The following is a 16,768-nucleotide window of genomic DNA, read 5'->3' as shown; positions in this document are numbered from 1 at the left end:
CTGTCACCCAGGCTGGAGTGCAGTGGTTCAGTCTCAGCTCACTGCAACCTCTACCTCCTGAGTTCAAGTGATTTTCCTGCCTCAACCTCCTGAGTAGCTGGGATTGCAGGTGCCCGCCATCACACCCAGCTAATTTTTGTATTTTTATAAGAGATGAGGTTTCACCGTGTTGGTCAGACTGCTCTCGAACTCTGACGTCAGGTGATCCGCCTGCCTCAGCCTTCCAAAGTGCTGGGATTACAGGCATGAGCCACTGTGCCCAGCCCCGTTTCCTTCTGACTCTTGTTTTCTTACCAGTGGGGACCTATTGCTCACAGGAAGAAAATGACATTGTCCTTATTTTGTGACTTCTGGCAACTATCTTTTTCCAAGGAAGCCCCTTCCCTTCTGCCCTGCCTCTGAGTTCAAGCCGGGATGCAGCTCCTAGCATTTTCAAGCATCTTACAAATGGAGATCAGCCCCGTCCTCCTCCGACATCCTCACCCCGCATCAGAGTCAGGACTCCACGGTGCTGTGGTCATCACGGCTGCACGGCCCTGCGACCCTGAGCCCCACTGGGCTCTGACTGTGGTTACCAGCATCTTAGGAGACAGAATAACAGTCTGGAAGCAGAAACAGATACTGTCCACTTTATAAACAGCCGCAGCCACAAGGTTTATTCCTGGATCACAAACCAACCCCACTGGCCAAACTCCCAGGCTACTTTATATTAAACTTGTTATCAAATCACCCACATAAATACATATAATAAATACAAAAACAGACAGGATTTTTTTTCAGTCTTTGGTATAGAGAGCTTTCTCCTCCTCTTATTCCTCCCTCTGTCTCTGTGCTCTAAAGACATTTCCTTGTGTTCACATTATTTCCTTGGATACAAAATCGCCCAGAAGTAAACTTTGTGCTGGAACCCCTGCCTCCATTGACAGTCCTGCCAGGGACCCAGCCCACAGTGGCCCAGGGGAGAAGCAGGCCGTGGGGACTCACACGTAGTCGTTCAGCCTGTACCCGCTGTGCGTGGCCGAGGTCACTGAGGGGGCCCGGTTGTCTTTGTAGGCAGCTGGTGGCTGGTAGGCAGGTGCGGTGGTGGCGGTGGCCGTGGTGGCCCTGGGTGGGGCCTGGTAGGGCCTGTAGGGTGCCTCGTCCTGGCAGGACAGGCAAAGCAGGGTGCCACCAATGAGCGAGAGGGACGAGGAGATGAAGCCCAGGTACAGGGCCTGGCCAATCTCGAACTTCATGCCGCTGGGCAGCAGCGGGTTGTAGAAATTCTGCACCACGTCATTGGTGGTCCAGGAGACAGCCACCATGCACAGGAGGCCGGCCAGGATGAAGAGGGAGCCGCCAAGGATGGCGAAGGTGGTCTTGGCAGGTGTGCCCTTGGCGCAGCGCGTGCACTTCATCCCGATGACCGCGCAGGCGCAGGCTATGCCCGAGAGCAGGCAGGAGATGACCATGAGGGCACGGGCAGCCTGGAGGTCTTGGGGCAGCGCCAGCAGGGACCGGTAGATCTGGCACTGGTAGATGCCTGTGCTGTGCCACACGCACTCCATCCAGAGCCCCTTCAGGTAGGACACGGCCGTGAGGATATTGGTGCCCACATGCGCCGTCCTTCGCCAGTGAGGCAGGATGGTGGTGATCAACGTGCCCACCATGCCAAAGAAGCTGAGCAGGAAGCCCAGGAGCTGCACGCCCGTGCTGGCCATGGTGCGGCTGCCTGCCTAGGCCAGCTGGGCAGCTCCCTGGGCCCTCGAGGTCACGCCGCTCCTCAGGTGCCGACCGGAGCCCTAATGAAGCCGAGGGAGGCGGGAGCAGGGAGAGAAAGGAAACGGGTTAAAGATTATCTCATGCACTTATTTCTGTCACCGAAACCAAGTTTTCCATAGGCGGTTGGTGTGGCAATTAACATGTTTTCAAAAATAGTTTCTGAGACTTCACTGGGTGGGAGAATAGCTGCTTTCCCGGGAAGGCAGGATCTGAAGGGATGACAGCCGACGCTGGTCTCGGGGAAGGACTCCAGCCTCCTGCCGGAAGTTCTGCTTATGTCCACCCTCAAGCACTGCTGCTGCTTTGGCATCTCCTGTCCTTCCGTTCGTCAGTAACCAGGAATAACACTTGTTAAATCAACATGTGCTATTCATGCCTTGGCCTGACAGTGCTCAGGTGTGTGCCAGCTGTGACTTAGAAAATAGCCCTGGGCAGTTGTCAGCATGAGGGGTTTTCTGAAGTGGGCAAATTCTCCACCCACGTGCTCAGGCAGGGAGAGGTTTCGTCCCCTCGGTAGGTCAGATGCTGCCTTCAGAATTCCAGAGCTGGATGTGACCCAGAGACTGTCAGCTGATGCCAGGGCAGGAATTTCCAAGGTCACAGCCCCTCAGGAGCTGCAGCAGGAGCACAGGCCAGCATCCCTCCTCTCCAGCATGGACCTCCGCTCCCACCATGCTCCCCATTCGCTATGCCCGCTTGTGACTGCTGAGGGCTGATCGAGGGTGACTTTATTATCAAACAGAGGCTGCTACCTGGCTTTCGGGGATATGGGAATGCCGAGCCCTTTCAAAGGCTTTTAAAGAATTCTTAGCATACCAAAATCCAGGACACTTTTTGGGGACAAGGACCCGGCACCTATGTAGGGCCAGGCATATAGAAGACACTAGGGACCGGGCACAGTGGCTCATGCCTGTAATCCCAGCACTTTGGGAGGCAGAGGCAGGTGAATCACCTGAGGTCAGGAGTTCAAGACCAGCCTGGCCAACATGGTGAAACCTCATCTCTACTAAAAATACAAAAATTAGCTGGGCATGTTGGCAGGTGCCTATAATCCCAGCTACTTGGGAGGCTGAGGCAGGAGAATTGCTTGAACCAGGGAGGGTGAGGTTGCAGTGAGCTGAGATCGCACCACTGCACTCCAGCCTGGGAGACAGAGTAAAACTCCGTCTCAAAAAACAAAACAAACAAACAAAAAAACACTAGGAAATACAGAAGGAAGGAAGGAAGGAGAGAGGGAAGAAGAGGAGGAGGGAGGGAGGAAGGAGAAAGGAAGGAAGCGGGACAGAGAAAGGAAGGGAAAAAGGAAGGGATGAAGGCAGAAAGGGAGGGGAGTGAAAGTCTTGAGTGGACACCACTAGCTTTTCTGTCCTGCCTGGGGCAAGGTAATCAGCGAGACCAAGCATCAGGAGGTCCGGGCCCTGGCTGCGCCCATCCAATGGGTGACCTGGGGCTCAGCTTCTTTTTTGGTCTGAAGGGAGAAAAGGGAAGCGTCTCTGCTGACGACAAGTCACTTCAGCATCCCAAACCGGCGAAAAACTCAGTAGGCAAAACCTGCTTCTTCTTCTGCAGAGGGCTGAGCCTCAGTTAAGCAGTGCAGGCTGCAGACAGGAAAAGTGGGCTGCAGGGTGTTGCCCATGAGACCCTGAGACATTGTCAAGAAATCCCCAGTGGGGCTTGGCGGCTGTAATCCCAGCACTTTGGGAGGCTAAGGCAGGTGGATCGCTTAAGGTCAGGAGTTTGAGACCAGCCTGGCCAACATGGTGAAAGCCTGCCTCTACTAAAAAAAACCAAAAATCAGCTGGGCATTGGTGGTGTGCACCTGTCATCCCCAGCTACTCAGGAGGCTGAGGCAGGAGAATTGCCTGAACCGGGAGGCGGAGGTTTCAGTGAGCCTAGATCGTGCCACTGCACTCCAGCCTGGGCGACAGAACGAGACTCTGTCTTGAAAACTAACTAACTAAATAAATAAATCCCCTACTAGATGGAAATCACTTGGTGAGTAAATAATAACTGATGTTTCCACTGGGAGTCTAAACCGTCATCTTGCTAATTTAAAAACATATACTGGGTTTAAATGCTTTAGCATTGTAGGAGGTAATTGGTTCTGTCCTGATGAATGAACAAACAAAAATAAATAATAACAAAACAATGTGGTGCCTCACAGGACACGGAGTAGACTGAAGGGGTGTCTAGGTGATAGGGTTCGGATTTGTGTCCCCACCCAAATCTCATGTCGAATGGCAGTCCCCAGTGTTGGCAGAAGGGCCTGGTGGGAGGCAAATGAATCATGGGGGCGGACCTCTTCCTTACTCTTCTTGTGATAGTGAGTGAGTTCTCACGAGATCTGGTTGTTTAAAAGTGTGCAGCACCTGCCTGCTCCCCTCTCTCTCTTCTTCCTTCTCTGGCCGTGTCATGCCTGCTTCCCCTTTACCTTCCGCCATGATTGTAAGTTTCCTAAGGCCTCCCCAGTCATGCTTCCTGTACAGCTTGTGAGAGCCAATGAAGCCTCTTTTCTTTATAAATTATCCTGTCTCAGGTAGTTCTTTGACTCAGGTTGCATTGTGAGAATGGACTGATACACCGAGTATTTTTCTGCTGCTGTTTTGGATGACTATTTGTTCACAGCCCAGAATTTGTCACATGCACTATGCATGATGCTGGCTTTGCATAAAGCCTTTCTTCCCTCCACACAGCAAGCACTCACTCTGTCCAGCGACTGGGGACACCATCACAGTCCCTGCTGGCCAGAGAAGGACTGGGGCCGGCTGTCCTATGGTCACTGCCCTGGGGGAGGTGCTGGCAACAAGGCCAAGGTGGCCACCCTGATAGGCACAGCCAGTGGGGCTGCCAGCGGACCCACGCTACACCCTGAGCACACTGATGGCACCAGATGACTGGGCCTGAGCACGGTTTGAACACTGACACATTTCCTAGTTTATTCCCAACAACCTAATGCGTCAGTGACTGTTACCATCCCCTTTTTACACATGGGCAAACGAGAGGAGCAGAGGACAAAAGTCCTATGCCTGGCCTGGCTAGTGTTCTCCTTGGTGTCATTCCCCCCTTTAAACACTAATGCTTCAATGAGATGGGACTGAAGTTAGTGTAAGGACTGAGGGATGGTGTTAGCAACAGATACTCCTTCCCACAGAGATCTCAGAACAGTGGCCTTGTCCCTTTTGCAGTGGCTTGGGCAGCCAGGACAACAAACTGCCCTGCTTTGCTAGGGCCTGAGGGGTTGCCCAGGACAGGGACCTTCAGGGCTGAAACTAAGACAGTCCCAAGGAAACCAGGACCAGAGGCTCCTCCAGGTACCTAGATCTCCGAATGGCCTCTGAGATCTCTTCCCGCCCTGCTTTGAGGCTGCCTCCAGGGTGACAGCCACACAGGGTATCCCTGGTCCAAGCATAATGGGGCTTCTTGCAGCTCTCACTCTCAAGGTCAATAATTAAGTATACAGACCCTAAAGAATGTGGCATAAAAGCCAAGCCCATTAGGCTAGGCGAGTGGACCAGAGGTTTATTGGAGGTCTAAATATTTATGGAGAGCAATGATGGCTAATTTTAGAAACCATTAGGCTGCTATTTTTAAACATGTGCTATAAGGATTTGCTAATTTAAGACATGAGTGTTAATGAGCCCCCAAATCCCAGACACCGGCTCCCCAACCTGCTTTCCTTCTTCCTTACCAGCAGCTGCTACTGGCATTAGGTAATAATTCAACTTCCCTGCAACTGCTTTTCACTTTGGGGCCTTTCAAGGGAAAAACAACTTTAACTGAATGCATCTCCCTGGAAGCCACATAAAATTCCTCCCTGATGCTCTGGAAGCGCCCTGCCCTGCAGGGCTGTTTGTATAGGAAGGAACTTGCCCAAGCCTGGCCAGGGGGAGCAGCCCATGCAGGGCTGAACTGGTGTTCACCTGTGGTCTACCATTTTCCTGCAGCCATGTGTGTGCATATGGGAAGATTTGCTAGAGAGATACGGGTCCAAAACAAATAGGGTTCCAAGCCTCAAGCTCCAGAAAGCCCTCGACAGGCTGAGTGGTGGTGGGAAGGCAGAATCTAATAGGATGTGTCAGAGGCATCAATGCTGGGTCCTGCATTTGAGTTCACAAAACCCCAAAAGTACAATCCTGGGTGGGGAGTATGTGGCTTAGCTGCACAAGAGAGCAGGATTTAGGGCTGAGTTTCCCAACGACCGCATCTTGGAATGCTGCATTTGCAGGATGTCGTGTGTCGAGGACACAAATGTCAAATATGTTTAAGAAAACCTTAGTGACTGTAGGACTTCTCATAGCTGGAAATGTGTTAATGTGTCTCTCCCAGAAAAGGTCTCATGTGCAGCATCCCCTGAACTTATTTGACTGGAGACACCCCCCACTACCCCTTTAGCAAAGAACAGTTTGCAGTGAAATCACTTTGGCATGATAACTTGGACTTGGCAATGGAGAGATAGAGTGGGTTGCTGTATTAGTTTGTTCTCATGCTGCTATAAAGAACTGCCCAAGATGGGTAATTTATAAAGGAAAGAGGTTTAATTGACTCACAGTTCCGCAGGACTGGGGAGGCCTCAGGAAACTTACAATCCTGGCAGAAGGTGAAGCAAACACATCCTCTTTAAATGGCAGCAGGAAGGAGAAGAATGAGTGCCGAGCTGAGGGTGAAGCCCCTTATAAAACCATCAGATCTCGTGAGAACTTACTATCATGAGAATAGCATGGTGGAAACCACCCCCATGATTCAATTACCTCCCACCTGGTCCCTCCCCATGACATGTGGGGATTATGGGAACTATAATTCAAGATGAGATTTGGGTGGGGACACAGCCAAACCATATCATTCTGCCCTGGCCCCTCTCAAATCTCATGTCCTCACATTTCAAAACACAATCATGCCCTTCCAACAGTCCCCCAAGGTCTTAACTCATTGCAGCGTTAACTCAAAAGTCCAAGTCCAAAGTCTCATCTGAGACAAGGCAAGTCCCTTCTGCCTACGAATCTGCAACATCAAAAGCAAATTAGTTACTTCCTAGATACAATGGGAGTACAGGCATTGGGTAAGTACCACCATTCCAAATGAAAGAAATTGGCCAAAACAAAGCTACAGGCCCCATGCCAGTTCGAAATCCAATAGGGCACTCATTAAACCTTAGAGTTTTGGTCGGCTTTGTCCCCAGCAGAGAGTATCAGAAAACAATAGAGCTGTAAAGAATTTTGAAAATCTGTGAAGGGCACCGGTGAAACGCCAGAGCTGCTATAGGCCCTTCCAACTGGCTCTGGTTTCAGGATCACCAGCTCTGAAGGGAGAGGGTTTTTTTGTGTGTGTCCATTATAAACTTTTATGTTGTCTCCCTCTGTTTTCTCTGAGCTATGTTTTTCTTTAAAAAAGCAGGGTTCTGGAGCACACAGTAGGGTGCCCTTGTTTTGCTCACCTCCTGGCTCACCTGGACCCCAACTGCATCAACTTTGGCTCCAGATTAATCATCATTTCAACAGCAGTGGCCATGGGGATGGCCTGGCCAGGACTGAGGGGAGGACGTGTTGTCTACCAGCCTGTGTCTTGACTGCCTGGGGTCAGAGCAGTCAAGGGATAGGGACAGAGCCACCCTATCTTACCATTGCCAAGTCCAAGTGATTGTACCAAAGTGATTTCACTGCAAGTTCTTATTCTTTGGTAAAGGAGGTGGCAGGGGTGTCTCTAGTCAAATAAGTTTAGTGGATGCTGCATATAGAGACCAGGCTTCTTGGAGGGGTGCAGGGGTGGGATGGGTGGGGTGTCTGAGTCCCTTACTCTCCTTAACCCTCAGCAGTCTCACCTGCTGCCGTCACCTCGTCCCTTGCAAAATCAGCCCCTGTGATGAAAGCTTTCCTATGGACACGCATTGCTCCACAGCCCTTGTCTACCCACCCTGGTGAAGGAAATGTCAGCCCCAGAATGGAGGGGTGCAGGTCATCAGCAGGGAGTTGAGGCACAAGCCAGGTGTGGTGGAAGTTTCTTTCTTTTTTTTTTTTTTTGAGACAGAGTCTCACTCTGTCGCCCAGGCTGGAGTGCAGTGGCACAATCTCTGCTCACTGCAACCTCCGCCTCCCAGGTTCAGGCCATTCTCCTGCCTCAGCCTCCCGAGCAGCTGGGACTACAGGCGCCCGCCAGGTGGAAGTTTCTTTACCCGGAACTGCCCTGAGCGCCACTGTGCAGGCAGAGAGTTGGAGGATGTGGTCACCAGTGCCTTTTGCCTGCCATGTGGTCGGAATGGCTCTTGAGATGTTTGGGAATGAGCATTATACATGTTTGCCCTAAAATGCTCTGACATGATGTTGGGTCCATTATAGAAATAGCGTAAAACCTGATTTTCTGTCTGTAAACTTATTAGAGAAAAATGAAGTGCCACCTTAAAATGAACATAGTCCTTGGCCCTTGAAATAATGTAGAGTTGCTTCAACGTTGATGTTCAGCCACTTAAGAAAATGTCTGGTTCAAAAACCTGAATGTCCTCACTGTCACCCCAACCAAATGGCCTCTTCATTATTGTCTAGCTATTTCATAAATGATTTGGCTGGGGACGGTGGCTCACACCTGTAATCCCAGCATTTTGGGAGGCCGAGGTGGGCAGATCACCTGAGGTCGGGAGTTTGAGACCAGCCTGGCCAACAGTGTGAAACCCTATCTCTACTAAAAATACAAAAATTAGCTGGGTCTGGTGATGCATGCCTGTAATCCTAGCTACTTGGAGGCTGAGGTAGGAGAATCGCTTGAAGGTTGCAGTGAGCTGAGATTGCACCACTGTACTCTAGCCTGGGTGACAGAGTGAGACTCTGTCGCAAACAAAACAAAATAAACAAACAAAATCATAAATGCTTGAATTTGGGAACTAAAAATAAACTCAAGGGAGATTTGGATTCATCTAGATGAGATATATTAGCAAAACTACTCAACACAGAGAAATGAAAGTAATTCTTATGCTATGAGGTATCTGCATGAAATAACTTCAACTAGTATTTCTTTTTCTTTTCTTCCTTCCTTCCTTCCTTCCTTCCTTCCTTCCTTCCTTCCTTCCTTCCTTCCTTCCTTCCTTTCTTCCTTCCTTCCTTCCTTCCTTCCTTCCTTCCTTCCTTCCTTCCTTCCTTCCTTCCTTCCTTTCTTTTTCTTTTTTTTTGACAGAGTCTCACTGTGTCACCCAGGCTGGAGTACAGTGGCACTATCTCGGCTCACTGCAACTCTGCCTCCCAGGTTCAAGTGATTCTCCTGCCTCAGCCCCCTGGGTAGCTGGAATTATAGGCCCCCACCACCACGTCTGGCTAATTTTTATATTTTTAGTAGAGATGGGGTTTCACCGTGTTGGCCAGGCTGGTCTCAAACTCCTGGCCTCAAGGGATCTACCCACCTCTGCCTCCCAAAGTGCTAGGATTACAGGTGTGAGCCACTGTGCCCAGCCTCAACTAGCATTTCCTAAGGACATCTTGGACACTGTGTTTCTTAATAATTTGCAAAACAAATGCATATCTTTTCAAGAAGCTTAGGGATACTTTAGAGGGGCTATTTTTAGCACATCTTCTTACAGAAATATGTAAGAATGATGAGAAAGTGATCAAGCAGTACCTTGGAAAAACCATTTCATATTCATTTCAGATGGGCTACGCTGTGGGGTGTTGGCTCTAAAAATAAAACTTTCTTCATCACTATTCCAAACTTCCTGTAACTTTCCTTGGGTTATTTTTCAGACTGGCAGGCATCTAGATTTTAAATGTGTGAGGACTTTCTATGCCATCCGCATAGAGTCGTTCATGAAGCCTTTCCATGAGAGGCAGAGACAGGACACTTACATGACTACAACTTATTACTATCATGATAGTTACTGCTTGCTGTTGTTATTTGAGAAAACCAGCGTGAAATATCTTACTCAAAATCATATGGACATGACACGTTCCATGAATTCCTCCCCTCTCTTTTGGATGAAGAAATAAAAATCTATTTTTTTTTATAACAAGAACTGATTTGAAGAAAAGTTTATGTTAATACAAATGAAAACCATGGTACGCAGTTAAATGGTTACAGAGGCTATTTTCAGCTCAGTAAGATTGAATGACCTATTGATTTACCGAAAACTACAAACTTAAGGGACTATGACCACAAAAATTAAAACCCTTTCCGGAGGCCTTATCTCTCTCATTTCAACTCACCAGATTTCATTAGAATTCATTGAAAATGCAGTAGATCAGCATTTTAAAATGAAATGATTGAGTTTCATTTGCTTAAATACATGGGTGCCTTTTCAGAGCGATTTTTCCTGACAAGATAGTCAGGCAGGTTTGCTATGTTGCTGTTGTTTTTCATTTTTCAAGGTGCAGGTAATTAAAAACTTGCCATCTGAGATTAAAAAAAAAAATACTAGAAAAGTAAAACAAAACAAAACGAAACAATACCCCCCAAAACCCAGGAGGACATAAAAACATTTCCTAAAGCCTTAGCTGATTATTAGATGACTAACGGTCAAGTGTTCTGTGGGAACACTTTATCTAGGGGATGCGATGGACTGACCTGGTCCCCCAAAAGAGATATGTTGAAGTCCTCCCCGCTCCCAGTGCCTCAGAATGTGACCTTATTTGGAAATAGGGTCATTGCAGATTTAGTTAAGATGAGGTCATACTAAAACAGAGTGGCCCCTAAACCAATAGGGCTGGTGTCCTTATAAGAGGATGGGCATATGAAGACGGAAATAGAAAAACACGTGCAGACGGAAATAGAACACATGCAGATGGAATAGAAAGAACACGTGAGCCTGGGAGGCATAGATTGCAACAAGGAGGCAGAGAGTGGAGCGAGAACTTACCAAGCCAAGGAACGCGGAGGATCGCCAGCAACCGGCAGAGGCCCAGCAGGAGGCCCGGGACAGATGCTCCCTCTCAGCCCTGGAAGGAACCAGCCTGCCCACACCTTAGTTTCAAGCTTCCAGCCTTCAGAATCATGAGAGAATAAATTTCTGTTGTTTCAGGCCTCCCAGGTTGTGGTGCTTTGTTATGGCAGCCCCAGGAAACAAACACAGGAGAGTAGCTGAATGGCAGCACAGGGCATTACAGAGAAAACGCTTGGCCAGGCCCCATGGCACACGCCTATAATCCCAGCACTTTGGGAGGCTGAGGTGTGAGGATCACTTGAGCTCAGGAGTTCAAGACCAGCCTGGTCAACATGGTGAAACCCTGTCTCCACTAAAAAGAAAAAGAAAAATTAGCTGGGCATAGTGGCTCAAGCCTGTAATCCCAGCTACTTTGGAGGCTGAGGTGGGAGGATGGCTTGAGCCTGGGAGGCATAGATTGCAACAAGCAGAGATTGTGCCATTGCACTCCAGCCTGGGTGAGAGAGCAACATCGTATCTCAAAAAGCAAACAAACAAAAAAACCTCATCTGTGATTATAAGAACTGGGTCCCCTTCCGGGACAGGCATTGAGTGTGATCTGGTGGCTTCACATTTGTCATTGATAAAAACAGGACAGGTGCAGTGGCTCACACCTGTAATCTCAACATTTGGAAGGCCAAGGTGGGAGGATTGCATGATTCCAGGAGTTCAAGGCCATTCCTGAGCAACATAGTGAGACCCTGTCTTTACAAAAAAAAAAAAAAAAAAAAAAAAAAAAAAAAAAAAAAAGCCACGGTTAGCTTCTTGTCTCAAAGTGTGGAGGACAAAATCCAAGGAAAAGGTAGAGGACATGGAGAAAGAAGAATCTGGAAAGTCCCCTGCAAATTTGAAAATTCAAGTGCAAACACAATCTACAGTAAGTAACCCATATAGTAATCAAATGACTCAGCTTCTCTGAGCTTAAGAAGTGTGTGCATTCACTTAGCTCACAGGGAGTTTGGGGGGCTCATGTCTCCAGCTTGTGTGCAATTGGCTGGGGTGTACCCAAATTGGTGACTGACCTTTTCGGGCTGGGTGTCTGGTTTTCTTAAGTCAACATGTCTTGGTTTCATAGACCATAAAAGCCCAAATTTGGGGCAGAGTCCAAATTTGAATAAGGTGACTCAGAAGCCTGCTGAGTAAAGACCTTGGAAATCCAGCAGAGCCTACTGGGCTCCCCCTTTAGTCAGGACTTACACCAAAATAGAAAAACAAAGCAAACTCCAAACAAGCAGTAGGTCATTGTCTCAACTGACTGAAAACCTTCATGAATAAGACAACGATTCTGTGAATTTTGTAAGCCTCTGAAAATTATTTACTTGAGAATTGAACTGTGCATAAATTGCAGTGGTTAAAATGTGGTGTCAAATGAAAACATGAGGCTAAGATTTTCTAATGGTAAGGAAAATACTATTAAACATGAGGTTTAAAACTCATTCTTTGTAAATTTAGCTTTGAAGCCCAGGTGCTCCAAAGTTGTTAGTTGTTAATGATAGGAGTGAAAACAGTCATAGTTAAAGTTCCAGAGGGTTTATGATATGCCAAACATGTGCTAAGTGCTTCTATGGGCATTTAATGAACTCTTAAACAATCTCAATGTGCATGTTGCCATCCTTATTTACAGATAGGGAAACTGAGGTGTAGAAAGGTTACATCACTTGTCCAAGGTTACATCTGGGCTGAATTAGGGAGACCAAGCAGGAGGTTCTTGTGATCTTTCAGGTAAGAGATGCTAGAGGCTGAGCCAAGGTAGTGGGACAAAGGTGGGTGCCAGGAAGAGGTCAGTTTCTATATTCAGGTGAGGCTAGCAGGATGTGCTGGTGGTTTAGCTGTGGGGTGTGAGACACAGGTGCCTAAAGTTATTGTCTTGGGCAACTAGAAGAATGGAGTTGCCATTTATTGAGAGCTTGAAGAGGGTTGGAGATCTGGGTATGGAGGGTGTGATGATCAATTTTATGTGTCAACTTGGCTGGGTCATGGGGTGCCCAGATATGTGATTTGAACACTATTCTTCATGTTTCTGTGAAGTTAGTCTTTGGACAAGGTTAACATTGAAAGCAGATTGCCCTCCATAATGTGGGTAGGCTGCACCCAGTCAGGTGAAGGCCAGACTGGAACAAAAACCAAACTGGTGTCTCCATCAGCTCAGACTGCCACAACAAAATACCACAGACTTGCTGGATTAAGCCACAGAAATTAATTTTCTCACAATGCCGGAGGCTGGAAAGTCCAAGACCAAGGTTCTGGCTGCTTTGGTTCCTGGTGGAAATTCACCTGACCTCTTCTTTGCACGCAGGCTGAAAGAAATCTTTCTCTCTTTCCCTTCTTTTTAGAGCACAAATCTCATTGTGAGGGCACCCACCCTCATGACCTCACTGAACCCTAATGACCTCCCAAAGGCCCCGTCTCCAAATACTATCACATAGGGGCTTAGGGCTTCAATGTAGGAATTTTGGGAGAATGCAAATGTTTAGTCCATAACATGCAGCCTCCCCTGAGCAAGAAACTTTCTCCAGCAGACTGTATTTGACCTTTATTTCCAACATCAGCCCTTCTTGGCTCTATAGCAGGCTGCCTTCCAACTGAAACTGCAGTGTCAGCGATCCTGGGTCTCCAGACTGCTAGCCCACCCTGCAGAATTTTATTTTATAGATGGGGTCTTGCTATATTGCCCAGGCTGGTCTTGACCTCTTAGGCTCAAGTGATCCTCCCACCTCAGCTTCCTGAGCAGCTGGGACTACAGGCATGTGCTATCATGTCTGGCTAATTTCTAAAAATATTTTGTAGAGATGGAGGTCCCACTATGTTGTCCAGCCTGGTCTTGAACTCCTGGGCTTAAGCAATCCTCCAGCCTTGGCCTCCCAAAGTGTTGGAATTACAGGTGTGAGCCACTGTACCTGGCCCACCCTGCAGATTTTGCACTTGCCAGCCTTGAGAATCATGTGAGCCAATTCCTTAGAATAAATAGATCTCTTTCTATATAGATGCACATCCTATTGGCTCTGTTTCTCTGGAGAACTCTGACTGATACAGAGGATGAAGGGCAGAAGAGAGGAATTTTGTTTTGGACTTGTTGAGTTTGAGATGTCTGTGCTTACCCAGCTGGGGATAACCATGCTTGCATATGTAAGTGCAGGGTTCAGGGAGGGACTGAACCGGAGAAGTCTGTTTGTGTCTCCACCGCATGGAGATGGGATTAAAAGACAGGATGGATGCTCTTAGGAGGAAGCGTTAGATAGAGAAAAGCAGGGGCTCCAGGGCTGATTCTAGGAACCCTCCAACATCAGGGGAGGGATGAAGATAGAGGGAGGAAGAGGAGCCAGCCATGGGCTATAGGAGTGGCCAGTAGAGAACGGTCAACCCAGAGGAGACTGGTGAGGGAGGACAGAGCTCCATGTTGGAGAGAGCAATCTACTGTGTCAAGTCAAGTAATCTGATAAATCAGGTCATCTGAGCACTGAGAAGTGATCGCTGGATTAGCAACATGAAGGAAATCAGAGACCTTGATAAGCCAGTTTCAGTGGAGTTGATGGGAGTGGATTCAAGAGAGAATAGGGACAGAGGGACAGGAGAGAATTCTTTCAAGAACTTGGACCCTCCAGGAGAATCAGGAAATGAGGCAACAGTTTTAGGACGGGGTCCAGGGCCCACAGACCTCAGGGTATCTTTCAACTCAGCTAGGAAAAAAAGTGACATCTTCTATTTGATCAACCTCTCACTGACAATTAGCATTTCCTTCAATCCTGAATGGAGGCAGCCATCTACAGCAATACGACCAGTGCCTATGCCTTAATCAGCAATAGAGGTAATGATATTTTGCATCGCATTACAGGCATTGCAGATACCTGCAAAGAACATTTACCATTGTCACAATTTCACATGGTACTTATAAGACCCTTGCTAGACCTCATAATGTAATGCATTAATAAGGAAGGTCATCCATTACTAGGAATAGAATTGCACTAAAATATTTTGATAACTATGTTTTACTATAATTCACTTCCTTTATAATCCTGCATGTTATGTGTTATGTTACACATTTAAAAGCATTGTGCTGAGAAGAATACATCAGCTTCGCCAGATTGCCAAAGGGATCCCAGGCAATCCCCATCCTGCCACCCAGAACACCACCACCAATAACAAAAAACAAAATCAAAGGAGTTAGAAATCTCTGCCAGTGGGATGTGTAGGCAAGAGAGGACTCTTTAGTTTTGCTGTTGTTTTGAAGATGAGAGACACGGAAGCATGTTTGCATGCCTGAGGAAACGGTCCAGCGAGGAGGGAGACATCTGTAGGGGCAGCAGGGATCCTGTGCGCACATGGAGAGACCAGCTCTGACCAGCATGGAGAGAGCGCACTCCAGAACGGGAGGGGAGGTGGGAGCAGGAGGCTGGAGGAGATGTCAGTGGACACTAACACATGTTCTGAGATTGCTCCAAGTTTCTCAGGGAAATAAGAAGCAACATGACGTCATGAGACAGGAGATTGGGGACGAGGTGCGGGGGGCTTGAGCACAGAGGAGAGCACAGTCATCCAGGAGAATGAGAGCAGGCCTGGACCAAGTCAAGGGGTCAAGTGCTGGTCAGTGCTGGGTGCAGGTGGGGCAAGTGGTCTTGAGGGTACCACTGGACCATCGCGCCAGACAGCCTTTCCCAGCACTGGCAGCTGCACTGCGAGGGTCCTAAGTGGACAAAAGGCGGCTCTGGATTTGGTGGGGGTTTTCCTAGGGGAAAATGATGAAGGTGGACAGCCAAGGGAAATAAGTATGCACACAAATGAATGAAGATCACGGCAGGCCATGGAGTTGAAGCTGGGATGGAGGGACATGAGGACACAAGGAAGGTCCATACATCCTGGAGGAGTCACCTGGATTGGTGGCTCTCCACCCTCCTGCTGTAGCCGCAGCCCATGGAGAGTTTAAAAAAGATCCAGATGCCCTGGCCACCTCCAGACATTCTGATTCACTGACTAGGGTAGGGTCCATGCATGGGAATTTTTGAGCTCCTCTCCCCCACCAGGTGATTCTGATGTGCAGCCAGGTTTCAGAACCACTGGCTTATTTATTTCATTAAAAATTATTTTATTTTATTTGTATTTTAGAGACAGGTTCTCGCTCTGTTGGCCAGGCTGGAGTGCAGTGGTACGATCATGGTTCCCTGCAGCCTTGACCTCCTAAGCTCAGGTGATCCTTCCTTCTACCTCAGCCTTCCGAGTAGCTGGGACTACAGGTGTGAGCCACTGCACCCAGCCCCACTGGCTTCATTGATGTAACTTTTATTATTTTATTTTTTTGAGACAGAGTCTTGCTCTGTCGCCCAGACTGGAGTGCAATGGCACGATCTCAGCTCACTGCAACCTCCGCCTCCTGGGTTCAAGCGATTCTCCTGCCTCAGCCTCCCCAGTAGCTGGGATTACAGGCGCACGCCACCACACCCAGCTAATTTTTGTGTTTTTAGTAGAGACAGGGTTTCACCATGTTGGCTAGGCTGGTCTCAAACTCCTGACCTCAAATGATCTGCCCGCCTCGGCCTCCCAAAGTGCTGGTATTACAGGCATGAGCCACCACCGTACCTGATGTAACTTTTAAAGGTCTTATTAGGAGTTTAAAGAGTCCAAAATGGTGTAACAGAGAGTCATAGTTCAGATGTCTGTTCTGCTGGGCCTGCCTGCCGACTGCAGGCTCTCTTTGGGATCTCCTGAGATGGGGACAGTTGTGCTTGGCCTGTCCCTGCAATATTGTCTCACCTACCCCTAAGGCTAGGCTCTCGCACCGCCTTTGTCTAAGATTCTCTTCTCTAGTTACAATTTTATCTTCTCTCATGTGACCCTGCACCCCTTTCTTCTGCCATCTAGAAAAAGTGTGTGTGTGGGGTTTCCTTATTTATCTTGCTGCCATCTGGCTCTTACCTTCCCAGAGCCCCATGGAAGCCTGTTCTTACAACCTGGGTCCTCTTCCTGGGACCCCAGTCCATCGTGGGCACTGAGCCTCCCTCACTGTTAATCTTGGCCAAGAAGTTACCCCACAGGCATTTATATTTTCATGGATGACTTTTTTTTTTTTTTTTTTTGGACAGAGTCTTACTTTGTCACCCAGGCTGGAGTGCCATGGCACAGTCT

The 16,768-nt window shown here is 48.2% G+C and overlaps 1 protein-coding gene and 1 long non-coding RNA gene across 4 annotated transcripts in view; one reads left to right on the top strand and one right to left on the bottom strand.

The window, feature by feature from the left end:
- The window catches only part of LOC141409805 (uncharacterized), a 40,378-nt gene that overhangs the window by 17,991 nt on the left and 5,619 nt on the right, over positions 1-16,768 (top strand). The window lies entirely within an intron of this gene.
- The window catches only part of CLDN14 (claudin 14), a 78,304-nt gene continuing 62,165 nt past the window's right edge, over positions 630-16,768 (bottom strand). For all 3 annotated transcript variants that reach the window (XM_045389289.2, XM_005548715.5, XM_005548714.4), the window contains one exon: positions 630-1,781. In XM_045389289.2, coding sequence (XP_045245224.2) covers positions 981-1,700 — 720 coding nt within the window. In that variant the 5' untranslated portion in view covers positions 1,701-1,781 and the 3' untranslated portion in view covers positions 630-980. The remainder of the gene's footprint in view (positions 1,782-16,768) is intronic.

Source organism: Macaca fascicularis, chromosome 3 (genome assembly GCF_037993035.2).
Source record: "Macaca fascicularis isolate 582-1 chromosome 3, T2T-MFA8v1.1".
In the NCBI taxonomy this organism is placed as follows: Eukaryota; Metazoa; Chordata; class Mammalia; order Primates; family Cercopithecidae; genus Macaca; species Macaca fascicularis.
The sequence above is the reverse complement of the archived record's forward strand: the minus strand, read 5'-3'. Positions and strand labels throughout refer to the sequence as shown.